Genomic DNA, 19,118 nt, shown 5'->3' with positions numbered 1-19,118 from the left:
GAAGTAGACTGGAAAGAGTTGGAAAGTACTCTCTTTCTTTTACAGTTATTTGCTGACTAGCTTGTGAAGTTACAGGAGAAGACAGGACGTGGTTTCTATTTGCAGGTTATCATGTATCAACGGGATCTACAATCACATTTCAGTAACAATACAAAGAAGCATGAATGACCGTTGTAAGAAGTAAATTATAAAGTGACTTCATGGTTCCTAACTAGCTAAACCATAAGAATGAACTCTGTTCAACAGACTAGGATTTATTTTTTATTTTTTGGCAGATGGTTTTGCAAATGCTTAAGAATTTCAGCTTCACCTGTGGCATGTGCGGACTGTTCTACAAACAGGTCGACTAGAATCAAGCTGGAAAAAGCCAGAGGCTAAAGATTTGGCTCCCGCATACTTCATAAGTCCACATGTCACAGCACTGTAGCTGCCTTAAAGCAGACTTCAAAGTTTAAACACCCTTTAATTTTGCAGTTTGAAATGTAGTTATTTATCAGGTTCATGCACTTAGCTGTGTGCTGTTTCAAAGTAAGGAATTTACTTTTCAACTTGGAGTTTATGTCTGGGTCACTTGTGAACATCAACATTTGCTTCCATCAACACAAAAAAGTAGCTTCAGTCTATTTGTAACCGGGCTGTGTTATCCATCAGGCATTTATGTTTTTGTACAAGAAATTATAACGTGTGGCTAAAGAAACAGATACCAAGCAATACTAAGCAACATTGCTGAATGGATGATTCATGCTGCCATTACTTTGTCTTTTCTTACAGGTTTAGGACTTTAAATTAGCAAATTGCTACAAAAAGACGCCTTAATCAAAATGGTAGTTCTGATTCTCCAAAGCAGGTATTAGTTCCACAGAAGACGACTATATAAATGTTTATTGTATCATGTTAGAAACACTACAATAAACAGCTTTTAGCTTATTGGAATATGGATCAAAAACTAAAATGTGCTAATCATTACATTTACATAATAACAAGGATAAACAGCAGGACTGGAATAAGTGGAAAACAGATCAATGAGAGAAGACGACTGCCATGGGACAATACGGTGATGTCATTGTCGTTTGCTTGACACTGACTGCAGTCGTCTCCACAGAAGGAGCAGGTCGACATGGTGTTCCTCCAATCTGAGGTGTACATCCTTTCAGTCCTTCGCCCTGCAGGACAAGAAGTTAAAACAATGAAAAAAGCCTTGTTTTGCAATTCTCCATTTTGCATACATTTTGTTTTCTATCCATGCTATAGATTGTAAATAGTTATAAATTGAGGATTTTTTTTGTAGATATGTTCATTTTTGTTGACAAATACATGAATAGAGAGGAGATAAAATGACATTAAGACTCACGTGGTTCATAATAATCATAGAGGATAACAGCTACTTCTTGGACTTTAGCAACTTTATACTCCACCATCAGAGGAATCAACAGACACATCTCCTCTGTTGTCACCTAAAGATGTTTGCAGATTATCCGTTAGTCTGAATTAGCTCAGAGTAGCGTTTGTGTATTGGAGTGGAGCTTACAGAGTCCAGATACACGATGACTTTTCCAGGCTGCACCTCCACCTTTTTTACAACGTCATTTAAGGAGACCCCGGGTTCTTGCAGAAGGAAGCCGCTCAGGAGGCCCACCTCCATGATGGCCATCCCTGTGGCGTTCAGGCCCACTCCGGCAGACAGACTGCAGATTGGAAATTATCTATTTGAACAAAATCTTCGTCTAAAATTATTTCATCTGAAATTATTTCCAATTTTGTTTTTATTTATTTATTCATTTATAATTGTTATGTATTAATACGCAAAAGTTATAATATGCTTAGTGCACATAATTCATTGCTGTGGTTCACCTTCAGTCAATAGTATCTGAACTGACTTGGTTGACCCAAGTTTGTGATTTGTTGCTCTTTGTATCACATTTTCATAAAAAGACAAAGACAGTAGAAACACAACAGGAAGAGAAACTGACAAAGTTTGACAGAAATCAATTGTTTACTTCATTGCCGAATTTGATACCTTTTTTTTTTAAACATAATCTTGTTTGTATCCAAGGTTTTAAACCAATTCTGCTGTTAACCAGATCTATTTCTCAATACATAGCTATATCTGTACATCCCTACTAGAAAGTAGTAAAGAGTCTTATGTAAACTGTACCTTAAAGGTGAATAAAACAATTTTATTTTATCTCTAAAGTTGCAGTTTTCACCTATTAAGAATCTTTTGCTATGACATTGTCAGCTTTCCTTATCTTTAGCTGTCACAATCTGCTTCTCATTGCTTGCGAATGCTACTCAAAACCCTGTGGTCACATGACCTCCTCACCTGCTGCAGATAGACAGCTGTGCCAAGTCCACGTTTATGTCTGACAGCTCAATGTACATAGTAAAAGCTTCGTGACTGTCCGCATCTCGTCTCTGTCTCATCAGCTTCTCATTCTTGATGTTGTAAAACACATTTAGCTGTAGGAAATGATAAAAAAACACAATTTTGTTAGTAGTGACAAACACCAACTATTACAATAATTTTTATTTTTTATCTCTTCACTGGTACCTGAAGCAAAGCAAGTCCATGACCTTCTGCTGTCACCTCAAGGTTTAGCTCCTGTTCTGGCTCAATCTAAAAACACATATCGGGTTTTTTTAATAAAGTACTGAGATGGTTTTGGATGAGCAGTAATTCAGTTTATGGCTGTGATAGGAAATACTTTTGAATTATCTTTTAAATTTGAATTAAAATCCTTAGTAAGTGAATGCAACTAAAGTCTGAGTTACACGCACTTGTACAGATGCCTATGTCTCACCTACTTTACCCTTGCATGTTGTTTACATGTTGCCTACAACCTGTCGCTCGCAGCATACATAGAAAAAATATGCTTAAAACAGTTTCACTCTACAGGCTCAAAGAGTGGTCTGTGATCTCAATGTGGGCCACCTCTGTGCCCCGTACAGGTTGGCCCATTTTTTGTCTGCAGACAGCCCATATCCACCCATTAAGGCAGTTGTTGCTAAAGCGTGAGTCAGGCATGACCAAAGTCCGGCCCATGGGCCAAATGCGGCCTGTGTTTAAATTTCAACTGGCTTGCAGGCTCCTAATATAAAAATCAATAATATGTGGGCCCTGGGACTTTCTGTGAGCACGATTTGTTGATTGTGATTGCCTAAATTATGCTTGGGGTCGTTGTAAAAAGCTGTGGCGGCAACATGCAGCCTACTTGACCTTCAGTGGCTTAGGGGCCAAACAAGAGGAACAGATTAATTTGTTTTCTTTGACTAAAAACCACAGTGATTTATACTTCTGAATGAAATAACTTTTTGTGTAATTTCTATTTCACATTATTTCAATTTAGAAGTTTACATATACAATTTTATAATGAATAATATGTAACATTTCATATGAACCCAGACTTAATGTTGACAAAAGGTTTATTTACAGACTATTTCTATAATTTAGTTCTTGTCCTCAAATCAGACGTTCACATCTTTTTGTATTTATTTAAACATATATCTGTTTTATTTGAAGAAATGAAAAGTATCCCATTGCAATAAAATTGTCATTAAATAGTTTATTTGCATTTAATTCTATTATAAATGTTCAAAGAATGCAGGCCAATCTCACATTTCACTCTTTCACATTTGGCCCTCTTTGTAAAAAGAATGAACACCCCTGACCCCTGAAAATCATTTATTTGTCTTACCACTGAATGAACTTTTTATGGTTGACGATCATTATCAGCAGCATATCTCGGAGTCATGCCAGCAGGATTATATGGATAATCTCCCAAATGCTGCTTCTGATTAATTCAACTCTGAATTCCCATACCTGCTGCATCTGATGGACCAGGTAGTTTTCTTGGTTGATGTGGAAGGTGGTGCCCCTGCCCGAGTTGATGCTGGTCACTTTGATGTTCAGATCAGAGGGATAAGATCCCACGGCAGCAGCAAAGGTAGACAAGGCTTGCAGAGCCACAATTGTGTCCTGCGAGAAAGAAGAACCGTCTGATTCAGGAGGGCTGTGTTTCTAATGAGGGCTGTCAGTGATGGATTGCTGCTTTGATATTTGCTGCTGACTTCCTGTTTACAGCTGTATGTAAGCTCAGTTCTCAGTGTTTACATCTGTTTTGGAGGAAACCTTTGCCAAACAAAGCCTTGGAGCAACTGATGTAGTTTCCTGTTTGTCATTTTCCATGCAAGTTTGTGCACAGATGAGCACGTTGAGTTGTTAACATTTATTTAATAACACTTAGACAGGTGATGATTTAATAACAACTGGGAAATTCTCTTTTAGCCTTACATTTGCGGAAAAATAAAACACTGTTTCTTTTTCATTTTAACCCTTGTGCTATCCTAGGCACTTTGAAATTGGGAGTTGTGTCATCTAGACCCACTAGACAGTCCTCTGAACCTTTTTTCTTCAATGATTTGTGATCTTCACTGGTGTCCATGGATTACATGAAATCCTCTTCACCTTTATCCACCTTTGTCATGGTAGGGAGAACACGTCAATGTAAGGGTGGGGGTCATAGGATAGCACAAGGGTTAAGCTTCAGCTATGAACAAAGGCTAAAATACTGTTGTGGTATGGATTCAAGTGTTTGATTTAAAAAAAGATTTGGGTAAACTTTGAAGATCTGACCTGGGTACTTCCGTAACCCCCCATGGAATTCCTCTGCTGGCTCAGCGCCTTCATGAGTTCTAAACCATCTGGAATGTGGTTCAGCTTGTGCAGGGACAGTAGCAAATAGGACATTGTCTCAATGTCTGCAGAGGTAGGCTGCCAGGATGGTGACAGACTTGCATTTGGTGATGACCACATTGGCCAACCATCTAAACAAGGAGAGCAGAAATAATTTCTATTTATTCATCTTGATTACCCGTTGTATTCCTTTCAGGGTCACAGGGATGCTGGAGCCAGCTTAGCTCAAACTAAAATGACTTGTATTCTACAAAATAAAACAGGAAGTCAAAAGTGGGTCTACTCCTCCATTCTTTAGAAGAAAAATGTCTCAGAAGTTCACAGAATCAAGGTAAAAACTTAAAAAAACTTCATTTATACTAAACTGCATCAACACTTTAAATCCCGTTAACAATTGTCTCACCTTTTATAGTAGTTTTTTCAATCAGATCAGCGAGTGTATTCTCTGATGTGGAGCTACCTGCCAGAGCCAGAGCATAGGTAACCAGACTGAGGCTGTAGTTGCTGGGCACGCCGCCCATGGCCACACGCGTCTCCAGGTACATCAGGGCTGAAGACACCTCATTTGCATACCGAGTCTAACGAATGAAGATGGGTTTAAGGGATCACAGTGGAATAAATATATGCTTTAGCTTTTTCTTCTATGCTTGCTTGCTTAGACTTTCCATTTTTTGGATCAACTAAAACAAGGAAAGGTTTTGGCATCTTTCTCTTGAAAATTCTCTGCAATGTGCCTTTCTGCTCTCACCCTGATGGCATCAGCCTCCAGCAAAGCAATGAGGACGTAAGCCGTGAGGGAAACGGACCCATCAAGCCCTCCCTGAAGCTCAGTGTGGATCACCCTGCCAGGTTCTTCAAACCTGCCATCAGCCCCCTGCTGGGCTGAGATCCAGGACGCCACACGGAGGAGCACATTGCTGTCAATGACGATGAATTTCTGTGCCTGAAGGAAGCACTTCAGCACGAAAGCAGAGAGCCTGGGAAGACAGTATATCTTAGTGTTTGGAAAAGAGTCCCAAAGCACATTTGAAAGAACATGCAACAACTTGAAGCATACCAGGTACTTCCAGATGCATCACTGTCTCCAAAAGCACTGAAGGACCCATCTGCTCTTTGAAAGGACAGCTCCTGCTCATACCCTGACTCACACAGCAAGAGGTGGACAATAGAGTTAGAATACAGCAATCCAAGCTAATCAAATGCAATCAAATGCTTTAATTAAACGTGACACAAACAACTCATGATTACAATGACATTAATTAGTGATAAAATTGCACTGATAATATATTTTAAAAACAAATAAAGAAAATTATTGTAAAAGTTTTTTGAGCTCTCAATTTACTTGTCCTGCTGTTTTTATTTATTTATTTATTTATTTTTTCATCACGTTAACCAGGCAACAACCCAGCAAAATACACAGTTTGAGGATGCTTCTGCTGTTTTTACACATTTGGGTTATTTATTTAATGACATAGTTTTGTCTTTCTTTAAAGACCAAAAACAATATATAATTGAAAAAATAAAGTTAATGGAAACACATCACCTGTTATTTTTCTTTTCAATATTTAGTAATGATAACGTTTTTGCGTACCTCTCATCATGTAGTCTGTGGCTCGCTTTGTGATTTCTGGGTCATCCTGCCCAGTTAAGGTCAGATACTGGAGGATGAAGATGTTTGGTGCTAAGTGGATCATGTTCTGCTCGCCGCAGCCATATGGCATCTGAATCAACGAATCCAGGCCGCTGATGGATGGTCCAAGGATGTCACCTCCACAGATCAAACAAGAGAAATCAGACAATAACAAATAGTACTGATAAAAACATTTAAAATGAGCAAAGTTTTTGCAAAGTTGTCATTAGCCTCTGTGGCCAAGAAGGTTTTTCTGTTTGAAATGTTTTTAACCCTCTAGCTTATAATCACTTTTATTATATTTGATACAGGCATTTCTGAGACTCCTATTTCATTACCACGATCAATATCTTAGAAATCTGGCTAGGGTCCGCCCACTACTCTCTCTTGCTAATATGGAGATGCTAATGCATGCTTTCATCATGAGTAAAATTGATTACTGTAACGCCCTGCTTGCTGGTCTTCCAAAAACTAACATGAAGAACCTTCAGCTTCTCCAGAACTCTGCTGCATGAGTTCTCACCAAGACCAGGAGGCGGGCTCACATCACCCCCAATTTTAAAATCCCTACATTGGCTTCCCATTTGCTTCAGGATTGATTTTAAGTTACTTTTGAGAGTTTTTAAATGTCTTAACGGTCTTGGGCCTTCTCATTTATCAGATGTTTCAGTAAATATGAACCCTCGCGGACCCTGAGATCCTCTGGCACTGGCCTTCTAACCATCCGGCTCAAGATCCATCTTTTTAACCTGACTTTTAGCTGATTTTTTACTACTTTTATTTTACTTATTTAGTTATTCATTTATATGTATTTATTTATTTAGTTAGTTAGTTTTTCATTTATTGTTATTTATTTAGTTATTTATCCATTTTATCTTGTTTTATGAACTTAAACTAGGCTTTTAACACATCGTACTTTACCTTTTTTCAATGTTTTATTGTTTATTGCTTTTCATCGTTTTGTTTACTTTTTCATTCTTATTTTTATTTTCATTTTTATTTCTGGTGCTTCCTCAGTTGGGACCTCTCCCTCTGAGTCGGCTGCTGTTTAGCCACTGCAGCTCTAGATCGGAACCTGCATCCCCGCTTAGCTGTGGTGGAGTGGTCCCCGCCTGTGATGCTGCATTTGGCTGTCTATGCAGCTATTCACAGAGAGGGAGGTTCCAATTATTAGCGTTTCCAACATCTTGTTTTTGTGCTCAGCCTATGTCTCATTTCTCACTGTCTTTCTCCATCAGTTAGGGGGTGGGATGTGTGAAAGGAGTGGGGGGCTGTGTGTAGGTACGGGGAGGGGGGCCCTATTCTTTTCTAATTTTGTGCTTGTTTATTTTAATTTTCATGCTTGTTTTTATATTATTTTGTTTTGTTTTAATGTAAAGCCCTTTGTGTTATGCTTTTATATAAAAAGTGCTTTATAAATAAAGATTGATTGATTGATTGATTGATTGATTGATTGATTGATTGATTGATTGATTGATTGATTGATTGATTGATTGATTGAAAACTTTACTCAAAAACCCAATGTGTTGTGTATAACTTAGTGAGATGGTTTCCGCACAGTTGTTCATCATCATTCCACTAGGGGCAGTAGAAGAGCTTTTCCTGCTCATTTCCAAATGACGGCTTCCATGACATCTTAAACACTTTTAGGGAGGAAAGTTTTGCTCGTTTCAAATATTTATGGTGAACTAGCTCATCTGTTTTTCCTCTATTTTTGAAATGAGTATGTGGTGTTTTGAAAGAATCCAAAATTTAATGAATGATTATTAATTCTTTATAAAACAGTTACACCACATTAAATTCTGTGGCTCAAATTTGAGACAGTGGGTAAATAAGGTGTTTTTCTCCTGAATATTCAAGTTAATATTGTTGCATCTTAAACTAACGTGAGTAAAAACTGAATCACCCAAATGTATCATAATACATACTTTCTATATCACACAAAAAAGGTTTTGGTAATTTGTATCTATGGATTTTATAAAAGGGTTTAAAAAACATCTTGATTTCCCCAAAACAAAAAAACCTGTCAATTCTTTGATGAAGTAGGATTTACAGGGTTAAAAAGAGCTAAAAAGAAGTTACGTTCCTTTTGCAACAGTAACAATAGCCTACAGTCTGACTTCCTCTTGGACATCAACTTTTTTCACTCAAAACAAAAAAATCCAAAGAATTAAAAAATAAATGAGTTCAATGTAAATATAGCTGAATTAAATACATATGTAATTCTTTTTAATGTCTCTCTAAGAACTCATGTTTTTAGGAAAAAGGCTGTAGACCTCAGGTCTTTCCCGAGTGCACAGTTTTCCTTTATAAAATCTTAGATTCTCACTCCCTTTCATTACCAAAACTACCAGAAAGTGTAACGTCAACCTGCCGGCAGTGCATTTATTTTTTAAGTACCACTTGATTTGGCAGCATTTTTCAATTAAGGAATGTGAAAACAATCTCTCTGGATGCTTGGATGCATCCAAACAGTATGTTTATCCAGTTTGTACGCTTTTAAACAATAAAGTCAATTTTTCCGTCACTGGAAATAGCTTGACATTTTTTTTTTTACCTTTCAAAATAGTATGCAAGCAATTTCCATCAGAATAAAAGCAAGGCAGTGTGTTTACATACCGATGGCAGTGACTGAAGCTCTCTCACTCCCCACAACAACATCTGGTGGAAAGGTGAATGCAACGATTTTAGAAAGGTTCATCTGTCCGGCAGAAAGCTCCAGCAACACGGAGGAGGAGAATGTCTGCTCGAGCCCTTCAGCCTGGTGGGTTTCAGTAAGACAGATGTCTTAAAAGAACATTTTCAAAGTTCACAGAATAGTATTTACTTAAATAAGCCCATATGGCAGCAAGACCCCCCTCCACAAATGAGGATGAATCCAACCTCTTTACATACTTTGTATGATATCGCTTGATGTGCTCAGTCTGAAAAGACATTCTAGGAATTCCTGTCTAGTAAATACACATTACTAGAAAGGTTTAGAAGGCAAAATTCAAATGTGGCTTAACATCTACGTATGTAAACTAGTATGCTTTATGTCTCATTTTTATTATCTCCTAAAGATTTAGTTTGATCCATTTTATTTAAATAAATGTATTCAACATTTTTTTATGACTCATTTGACGCATCACCTTGACGAGGACAGTTGTGCTGATAAAGTCGGAGGATTCAAACGAAGTGGCTTTCACAGAGATGGGAATTTCTCCCAGAACCAGTGGCCTGATGGGAACAAGGACGTTGGTGCCGCCCCCACTCGCCACATGAACCTGACGAACACTGGGCATGGAGAGGTCTATGATGTCGGGGAAAATGAACTCGAAGGTCTCACTTTCTGCAACAATGACTGTGACCTGACCAAAAGAAAATCACAGTCTGTCCAGATCATGTTTAACAGAACATGACGAGCGTTTGGTGAAATCCTTTGTGTGCTAAAGAATTAAAAATAGGTCAGGTGTGTGTGTCTGTCTTTTAAAAGTCTCCTGACTTTAAAGATCATAATGGGATTAATCATAAATGGGACCGCAGAATAAAGTTACCTGTGACTGGATAAGTCCTGCTAGCCCCATGGAGTGCATTCAACTCTAGCACAAAACCTCTATTGTGCTACTATTCGTACATTTGTAACACTAGCTTACAATTTAAAATAAAATAAAATAGTCTTTTGTAAACTTTGGCAAATTTTTCTAATAAATATTTGTTACAAAGTTGTATAAGATTCAACACAACTGACCGCTTAATTCTAAATTTGGAAAGAAAAAGTTGATTTTCCACACAAAGCAGACTGACCTCCTGGTCCTGTTGGAGGTAGTTGAACAAAATGATCTCCAGCACCAAGTCCTCTCCTCTGATGACATACGGCGGTAGATTCAAGGACAGAAAGAAGTCCTGGAACACTGTAAGCTGGGGAAAGTCAAATAAAAAGCTGTAATTAAAAGTTTTTTTTAAGTTTTTTTTTAAAAGAGAGGATTTAAAGAATGTCAATAAAAAAGAAAAAAAGAGGATCATTTCAATTTTTGCAAAAAATGATATAAATACTGTAGCTGGTTCCTCTGTGATCCCCAGACCCAGATGTTCAGACATGACAAAGGCAGTGGCTGTCCAACTGGTGATGCTGTCAGGCACAGTCAGAGGTAACTTAACTGTGTGGGAATCTCTGAAAAAATAAAAAAAAAATCCTTCATCAGTGTTAATTTAGAAAAGTCTAAAAAGAAAAGAAAAAAGCTTAAACCAAGCAATTTTTTTTCTGTTTTGTTTCACTTCAATATGACGAAACACATTTTACAGACAAAAACTCTCATTTCAAGCAGTATTATTAAATTTGCTTCGTTGTTTTTTTCTGTTTTTAGCCTTAAATATGGTGGATGAATGCAAAATAAAATGAGATTTAAAAAAGGTAAGGGCTATGTTGTGTTTATTTAGATGATTACTTGTGTGTGAATCTGAATTTGGTGATTTTTTAAGTTGTTCTTGTCACCGTTATGTTTGATTAAGCAACAAAATTAAATACAGTACATATACATTTCTTGTGTATATTGCAATTATTTTTGCTATTTTCCTTTTTCTTGCATGGAGAGCAGCAGTGATGGATTACCCTGTGTTAACATCCATCCATATCCAGGTTTCTGGAAAGTACTTTCGCTCGTGGGGCTCCTGGTTTTGCTGCATAGGACCTTCGTTCCCTTCATTCCCTTCAGTCCCGTCTGTTTCAAAAGCGTTATACGTCAACCATTGAGAAATTCCAATGCAGGTGAAAGATACTGTAGCTGCACAAGCTACGTTTCTCTATGAGCACCTACATGTTTCATAAAACTGCCAGATGGCATTGTGCAAACTGGCATCTGTCATCACTTCCAGATCACATGTCTGCACAAAGAAAGCACAAAAAAAAATTAGAGGCTGATCTTTTAGAGCCAAAAAGTTATTTCCGCAGGGGACTTACGTTAAAAACAGACAAAGGATCTCCAATTCGTGTTATGCTGGGCATGGCATGATTCATTGAACCATCAAACTTCAGCATCTCCTGCAGCACCTGTAAAACCAGCAGCTTCTGTTACACTTCACAATCACAAAGTCACCCCTCTTTGTTTCAAACGGGTCTGACCCAGTTAATATAAAAGAGTTTACAGTGTTTAGGTTCATGATGAACTGATACTGGAGACACAGACTGGGATACGCCTGTGTGCTATCAGGTGATAGAAAATGTGTGGATATCTAACAGTAGCTTGAACACTGTTTCTGCTGATAATTATGCTGGAGTAGCCTCTGTGGATATATGGAAGCACCTGGTGTTTGTGGCTAATAGAGCAGATAATTCAAACCACAACAGATGTTATCATAGAAGAAATTGAACATAAAAGAACAGGTCTTTTAGATTTTTGACTTTGCTCTATGTACTTTCGGGTTAATTTTTTGTTTTGCTATGGTTAGATTTGTGTGAATGTTCTATTGTTGTTCTTCCATACACAAACACACATGTAACCAGAAAGTCTTTTAACATAACTTTCTAATTTTTACCCAATTTGTGAGCATTGTGTCTTTTCAAAGGTTGACTAAATTGCACGCAGAGTGAATCGTCTCTCTTACATATAGAATTTGAAGAGTTTTGTGATTACCGTCTCCTCATGGATGTCATTGTCTGTGTTAGCCCCTTGTGTGGCTCTATCAACCACCAGCAGCCCGACCAGTGAGCCGGGTTCTGCCACCGAGACTTTCAGGGTGACGTCTTCGGCTGGTTTCCTAGGAGAGCTGCTCCAGCTTAGAGAAACCTAAAAAAATAAAAATAAAACAGTTAAGAAATTGTGTTTAATCTTTTTTCTAAAAATTAAAGATCATGATATTTTCATGTGTCTCATGGGAAATCTAGCTGTGAAAATGTTTGACTTACCTGATGTGTTAGCGTAATCTTGTGCTTTCATTGTGATTAATAATAAAAGGTGCTTTCAACCAGTTACACAGAATTTCAATATACTTAGTTTTAAAACACTGACCAGAAAAAAACTTAAACTAAACTACAAAATCTCTCTGGATGTTTCTTTATTTATATTTTTAGTAAAAAAATGGAACATAAAAATAACACTACCTTGTTTTGTAAAACTTTTGCTATAGGCAAATGAATCCCATCATTGATAACCTCTCCGTCAGGTTGCACGCCGTAAACAATGATGCACGCCGAAGGAGCCCAGGACCCTTCCGGGATCAGAGTCAGATTTGCTGAGGTTGTCCCAGCAGAAACAATCTGACCTCTGGACTTGATCTGGAGAAAAATTGGAAGGAATCGGTGCATGGCAACAACTTGAAATGAGATTATTCTGTCTCCTCTAAATAGTTTCTTACCAAGTAGTGAATATCGCCCATGTCAAAGTTGCTTTTAATAGTTAGCCAGAGGGGTGTCCCCACCTATACAAAAAGAACAACATTTTAATCCCCCAATACTGCCATGTAAACACAAAAATATTATATATAGAGTTGTGAAAACTCACAGTTATGTATATATTTTGCAGTATTGTAAACATTCTAAAAGTGCTAGATATACTAATTTGTGTATAAATGAATGGGTTCTATGAAAGGATTTCCTGTACTGCCCAGTGGTTTGTGAACACAAACTGGATGTTAAATGTTTAATCAAGAAAGAAAGGGAAAGAAAATGCCATAGTAAGCATTCATCTGGATGAAATCTTGCTGCTTTCAGCCAATAACACCTCTGCAAATAAATTAACCAATAAAACATCTGTTTTACCTGTGCTGGTTCAGAGGGTTTCTGAATCTGTAGGAAGGAGTTACTGGGAGAAACATAACCTCGACGGAGCTGGAGAGTTTTGTGACAGTCATCAAAAGAAACCTGAAGACAATGAAATTAGAAACCAATACAAATCTATTCAGTCATTAATGTAAAATAAAATGATGCCAAAGCATTTTGGCATCATGACGTCAATGCAACATCATCACCTTTTATAAAAGTTTTTATGAGTTGTTTCTTCTAATGCAACATTATGCTACAATACAGGTTAAAAAAAGTGTTTAAAATGCAAATTATGTAAAAAGTAAACAAATTACTGAGAGGAGGTCAACATTTGCTTTTTTATTTTTTTTATTTAGTATACTTTATATAAAATTCTAAATTTCTTGACCAAACCTTGTATTTTCTATTTTAGCAATGTTAAAACAAAAGCAAAGACATTTGTGTTTAATGTGACTAATTCTTTGTATACTGAACAAAAAAGGTCACAATAAAAGACTATTTTGTTGCAAATATTTGAAAAAAAAATTCTAATAATAATTATTTTGTGTTTGTAAAAATATTTCATATCTTTAAGTTCATCTCATAAAAGATGGGAGCAAAAACAAAAGCGTTGCGTTTATATTTTTGTTCAGTGTGACTTGGATTTGGGCCATGCAACTTCCCTTTCGGCTGTAATACCAGCTTTTTTTTTAATGCAGACAGCTTCAAGGGACCATGAAAAGGAAGAAGTATAAAGAAAAAGTGTGTATGATTAGCATTTAAACGCAAACACAAAATATACGACACAAAATATAAAATTTGTTTTTTTTGCACAACCAGACATAGAGTTTGATGTAATATCCTTTGCATGGCTTTTGTCATGTTGGCAAAAACAAAAACCACTTACATCAATAATAAGCATTTCAATGCCCTTCATGACCTCGATGTGTAAAGGTATGACTCCATCTGCAGGAACAGGAAACTGCATGTCTTTGGGTGGCACCTCCTCTTGAAGCATATATAAAGGGTCTGTGGAGTTTGCTTCCATAGTTTCCATCCCCATGTTCCACCATGTTTCCATCATCTGGACCACTGACACTTCCACCATCTTCATTTGATCCTCCAGTGAAAGTGGTTGGTCATTATATGTCAATAATCTTAACTAGTCAGGTAAAAACAAGAAACACAGATATTATAAATCAACAACTGAAACCAGGCTTTTGAATTTACAAGCAAAACCTTCTTGGTTTGCCAATGAGTGAGTAGTGTGGAGTTACAAGCCAAACATGGAAATTAAATTAAATTATTCTCACCGTTGCAGTAAAGTTTTGAGAGGGTTTCAGTGTTTTGGGAAAGTCTTCAAATACAATTTTGTATTTTTGTTCTATCAATGAAACTTTCATTGTGTCGCTGTAAGTCAGACCTGAAAAATGACAAGAATTTACAAAGCATAGCATGTTAAAATACAATGTAGATCATAAACTTGCATTTGTTTGCTTCCAGCTTATTTTGGGGTCTAATTTGGGGGATGCAGCACTCTTTGATCAACCAGCTTGATTAGTAAGAACCTTAAATGTTTCTCCCCATGTGAAAAGTCTTGATGACTGTCTACTACACATCTCCCAGCTTAACAATTCTACTGACCCAGACTCAGAATGGGAAAAAAAACAGGCAGTTGTTCTCTACGGGAGCAGAAAACAGCCATCTGTGCTCTTATTCTTTTTGCCTGTTTTCTCGTAATAACATTATCTATCTCTTTCTCTTGTTCTCTAGAGTTAATGACATCTACCATCTCGTGAAAAAAAAGGTGTTTATCTCAAGATAACGAGTTATTATATTTCGTTAGCACAAGAACACCAAAAATTGGATTTTCTTTGGTGATCAACCAACTGGGTCAAGAGACGACTGAATCTCATGGATCAAGTCCCACAGTCCTTCCAGCCTGCACCTCTCATGCATCGTTTTGTGGACGGCCTGTCCACTAATGAAAAGGACAACAGCCACTGAGCTGCAGCCACCTGCGCAGCTGCAGCTGGGCCAACCTTCCTCTCAAAGTGTGAACGTTATTTATGACCAACAACATCAGCACAATCTTAGACCACGATTAAAGCTATCAATTATAAATTGATCAGTTCTTCTGGTGTTTGACATTTTTTCTGAGAAACTGCTTTGTTCTGCAGCACATTGTGGGGAAATAAAAATTAAAAAAAAATCTTCATCATCTCGTCATCAAGAGATAGCAACATTTGTTATCTCGTATAACGCCATCTACTAACTCGCTATCATGACTCATTGCCTTGGGGTAACGTCATGGTGGATGGCCAAAATGGAAAGTGAATCGTTCCATCTCTGATATTTACTAATACAAGTTACTCATGAAGCACGGAAGGATGTGTTGATGCTGCTTTCTCTGATTGTTTACATGATGTCGGACTTTCAGCATTGCTTTGTATTAGTAGCAGTGCTTATCACAGCCCTAAAGATGAGTTTCTTCTTGTCATTTTTGTATGCTATATGATAAGATGGAACTTCAAAAGTAGTTTGAAAAGTTGTCCTGCATTCATTAAATGAGTGCTGCCCCCGCCACAGGTGGCTTTATGAGCGATTTGGATATCTTGAAGTCAAGTCATTTGATCTGAGGATAAAATAAAATAATAATTACCTGTGAGGTCCTCTGTAACTTGAACTTCAATCATAAGGTATTCCATCTTCTCAGTGGAGAACATTTGTGAAGACGTTGGGTGGTAGTAGGAAAAGCCAAATGTGAAATTTTCCATACCGTTAATCTAAACAGGGAAGAAAAAGGAATATAAATATAATATAAAGATTTAGGAAATGTATAAATGTCAACTTTAAGTTTTACTCAGTTACAGTTTTTTTAGCTGAGTGTCCAAAGAAATACCAAAATAAAAAGCCTGAACCTCTAAAGAGCTAGTATTTTTTTATTGTCCTTTTATGATTCTAAATGAAGTTTAGCTTTCAATTGTTTTCCATTTAAATTTCACAAAAAAAGCAGTTACTGCTTTAGTTCTAAACTAACTTGGTTCTTCATCATAGCAGAAGCTCACCTCTCTGCTTTCACTGTAAACCTCCTGAGCGAAAGGAAAATGATGTATAAAAGTCAAGTTCAGCTGGCCTTGAACAGGCTTCCCGTAAGAGTATCTGATGACGACAAAAGAAATATGTGACATTTTATCCACAGACACGGGGATCAGTTTGCCAGCATAACAGACTAAGAGTCTCACTTTGCTGTAACGCAGCCGTTTAAAGTATCTCCTCGATAGAGGATATCAGGAGCTTTTATTGAAACGTCAAATCTGGGAAGAACTGCAAACAACAGGAAATAAAACAACAACAAAAAAATAATTTTACTGTAAAAAATCAAAGCAGTTTTACAGATTTGTTGTTGAACAAGAAGAGCATACCATAATGAGCCACAAAGAAATTCTTTTGACTTTGTGCCCCCTGTAGGGAATAGAGAAGATCAAATCATTAAATGTTAATAGTAAAATGAGACTTTTTTTGTTTTGCTATATGGTAATTTCTTTGATGAAAAAGAAGGAGAAGCTGTGCAAAAAGTATATCATTCATTCTCAGGGATGATATTTCACACAGCTGTCCTTCTCACTATGGTCAATATTGAGACTGTAAATCTCACCAAGTCTTTTTCTTTACACGAGAAGGTGCAGAAATTTGCGGCAAAAAAATCAAATTATTCAATTAAAAATGTTTGAAAATACGTTGCAAGCAGTGTTATCAACATGATAGTTAAAACCGCACACAAACAGCACAACAGCTTATCAGATTGACTGAAAAAAATGAATCAAACCAAAGAGGTTGAAACACATAATTAAAGCTTTTGGACCCAACAAAACCTAAAACAAATGCTGCAACAGAACGTAAAACCCCATAACTGCCTGCTCAACCAAAAAATAGAGATCATTTAGAAAACATATTCTTAAAAACATTGATTCGGTTCAAAGCAATAAGCACCAAAAAAAAAAAAAGTGATTTAGTCTTGGTTGGGTAATTGAAGTGTTACATTCGGTCAGTGTATGGTTAGATGGGCCATTTCTGACGTGCATTACTGGTGGATGTGGATCAGGAACCCACTGAAAGATACATATTTGTTATGCTTTATTGTTTTAATAAAAAATAAATAAAAGTTTATATATTTGCTTTTGCGGTTTTAGCTTTCCATTTGAAAGAACGTTTTCAGTTTTAATAAAAACTCAAAATATCCCTTTTTGAGCAATAAACTTTTCCTTCCTTGTTTATTCTATGACGTGAAGTACTTACCTTTACTTCAGTTAAGATCGTCCACTGACCCAAAGGAGGGTTTTCAGACAACTCAAACTCTGTGGAAACAACCCCCAGGTTGCTTTCCTTGTTCTGCCACTGCCTGATAAAGTTCCCACGCGGATCCTTTATAAGAGAAAAACATGAAAACAAAACGATAATCGTAAAAATAATCTTTTTTTGCTGTGTTTAAAATAGTTTGAATGCTTTGATTGTTTTTAAGTTGTATAAATGTGCTTTGTTTCGGTTACCCCACCATGACTTCTTGATCAATTCAGTTTGCAGTATTTCAAATAAAAAAAGAAACTATATCTTAAAAGCTAAAACTGAATTTTACATGAAAACATTTGTGCTGTAAATGAAATTAGTATTTGAAAAGTTTGGATTTTGATGTTTATTGATCAGTTGAAGAAAAACATACGATAATATGCTTGTTGTGTATAGGGTGGATTTTTGCACATGTACATGTTAGCATTTGTGATGTTGGACTCACAGTGATGGTGATGTTCACGGAGCTGTTGGCAGGCTTTCCATTGTAGAGAATAGACACTGCTCTAATCTTTACCACTTGCCCTGGCAGGTAGTTAAGTTTGTCTGTCTGAATGAAGGTGGTGCAGCCTTTGGGGTCAAAGGACAGGTTTGTGGAGTTTGAAAACAGTAAGGACTTCCCCACATAACCTTTGACCTCAAGGACGTATGGGTATTTGTTGTCAGCTTCACCATCAATGACCTGGAGGAGAAACAAAGCACCATTTTTAAAAAACACAAAAAGTAAGCTGTTATTGATCTGTTTTAAAACCCCTTTCCAATTCAATTTTACAGGAGATAATTTTCTCATTTAAAGGTTTTTCCAGAACTTTAAGGACCATTCGGTAACTTGATACCTACAAGAAATGTAAAAGAGTCATACCATTTTTCACACAGTGACAGCATGCAACAGTTCAGATAAAATTAGGAAAAAAATAGATAAATATTTATTGATTAAAACCTTTTATTACTCACTGGCAAAGTCAGCATCCTGGTTGACCCTTGCAAAACAAAACAGGAATCTCATGTTAAAATCATATTTCAGAGCTCAAAGACAGTCGTCTTTCTTGGTAATGGATAGATGATGTACCTCCTTTAACTGTAGTAGAGTTTGTAGCTACGAGCTGTTTGCCATGAAAAATCTGGGCTAACACAGTGACCAGCTCTCTTCCCAGAATGCTGACCGACAAACAAGTTGGGACTCTAGCTTGGATGGTTCGGGGAGCAAGCAGAAGGTATGAAGGTGGAGGATCTGGTCTATAATAAAAGACAAGAAACAATATTAAGACAAGCGAGAAAGTTATAACTCAATGATTCAAAAAAGATCTTGGGCCACCAAAGTATTATGGCTTCCAATTATAATTAGATGCAGTAACCTAAACTTCAAAAACTTCTTTAAAGATTATGTAAATTAAGTTATACAAGACTCCAACTCCTGAACCGTCCTTGTCATTCTTCTCATTATCAAATCTTAATTTGATCTAAACTTTCACATTTTATTTTTAAATGAGCAAGAAAAACATTTCAGATGAGCTATTCGGCTACCTAGGTGAGTCCTTCATGTTTACCTGTTGGTGGGGTCCTGAGCCGTGGAGAAGGCAATGAAACAGAAGACTCCCCACACTTTAAAAAGGTCCATTTGTATTAATGGTCCTCTCTTCAGAGAATAACTCTTGGTGCTAGAAGCAGCCTGAGACGGTCTTATATATCTGCAGAAGGTAACCTCCCTTCCTTTTCTCCTTCTTTTCTTA

The 19,118-nt window shown here is 36.9% G+C and overlaps 1 protein-coding gene across 1 annotated transcript; it reads right to left on the bottom strand.

Moving 5' to 3' along the window:
• Positions 1 to 264: 264 nt before the first annotated feature.
• cd109 (CD109 molecule) lies at positions 265 to 19,026 on the bottom strand. Its single transcript, XM_011491907.3, has 33 exons — positions 18,936 to 19,026; positions 18,458 to 18,624; positions 18,343 to 18,368; positions 17,834 to 18,070; positions 17,341 to 17,466; positions 16,467 to 16,506; positions 16,287 to 16,368; positions 16,110 to 16,203; positions 15,704 to 15,827; positions 14,355 to 14,464; positions 13,949 to 14,203; positions 13,060 to 13,161; positions 12,657 to 12,719; positions 12,403 to 12,576; positions 11,936 to 12,088; positions 11,263 to 11,352; positions 11,120 to 11,186; positions 10,915 to 11,023; positions 10,359 to 10,476; positions 10,110 to 10,223; positions 9,455 to 9,673; positions 8,943 to 9,084; positions 6,285 to 6,461; positions 5,751 to 5,832; positions 5,442 to 5,670; positions 5,097 to 5,271; positions 4,634 to 4,824; positions 3,821 to 3,976; positions 2,552 to 2,617; positions 2,324 to 2,460; positions 1,529 to 1,685; positions 1,352 to 1,454; positions 265 to 1,163 (listed from the first exon to the last, which is right to left on the bottom strand). The coding sequence occupies exons 1-33, from the start codon at positions 19,004 to 19,006 to the stop codon at positions 970 to 972; spliced, it is 4,350 nt and encodes a 1,449-aa protein (XP_011490209.1). The 5' UTR covers positions 19,007 to 19,026; the 3' UTR covers positions 265 to 969.
• Between the last annotated feature and the right edge of the window lie 92 nt (positions 19,027 to 19,118).

This window comes from Oryzias latipes, chromosome 24 (assembly GCF_002234675.1).
Source record: "Oryzias latipes chromosome 24, ASM223467v1".
NCBI classification, from domain to species: domain Eukaryota; kingdom Metazoa; phylum Chordata; class Actinopteri; order Beloniformes; family Adrianichthyidae; genus Oryzias; species Oryzias latipes.
This window is presented reverse-complemented; position numbering and strand designations above follow the sequence as displayed.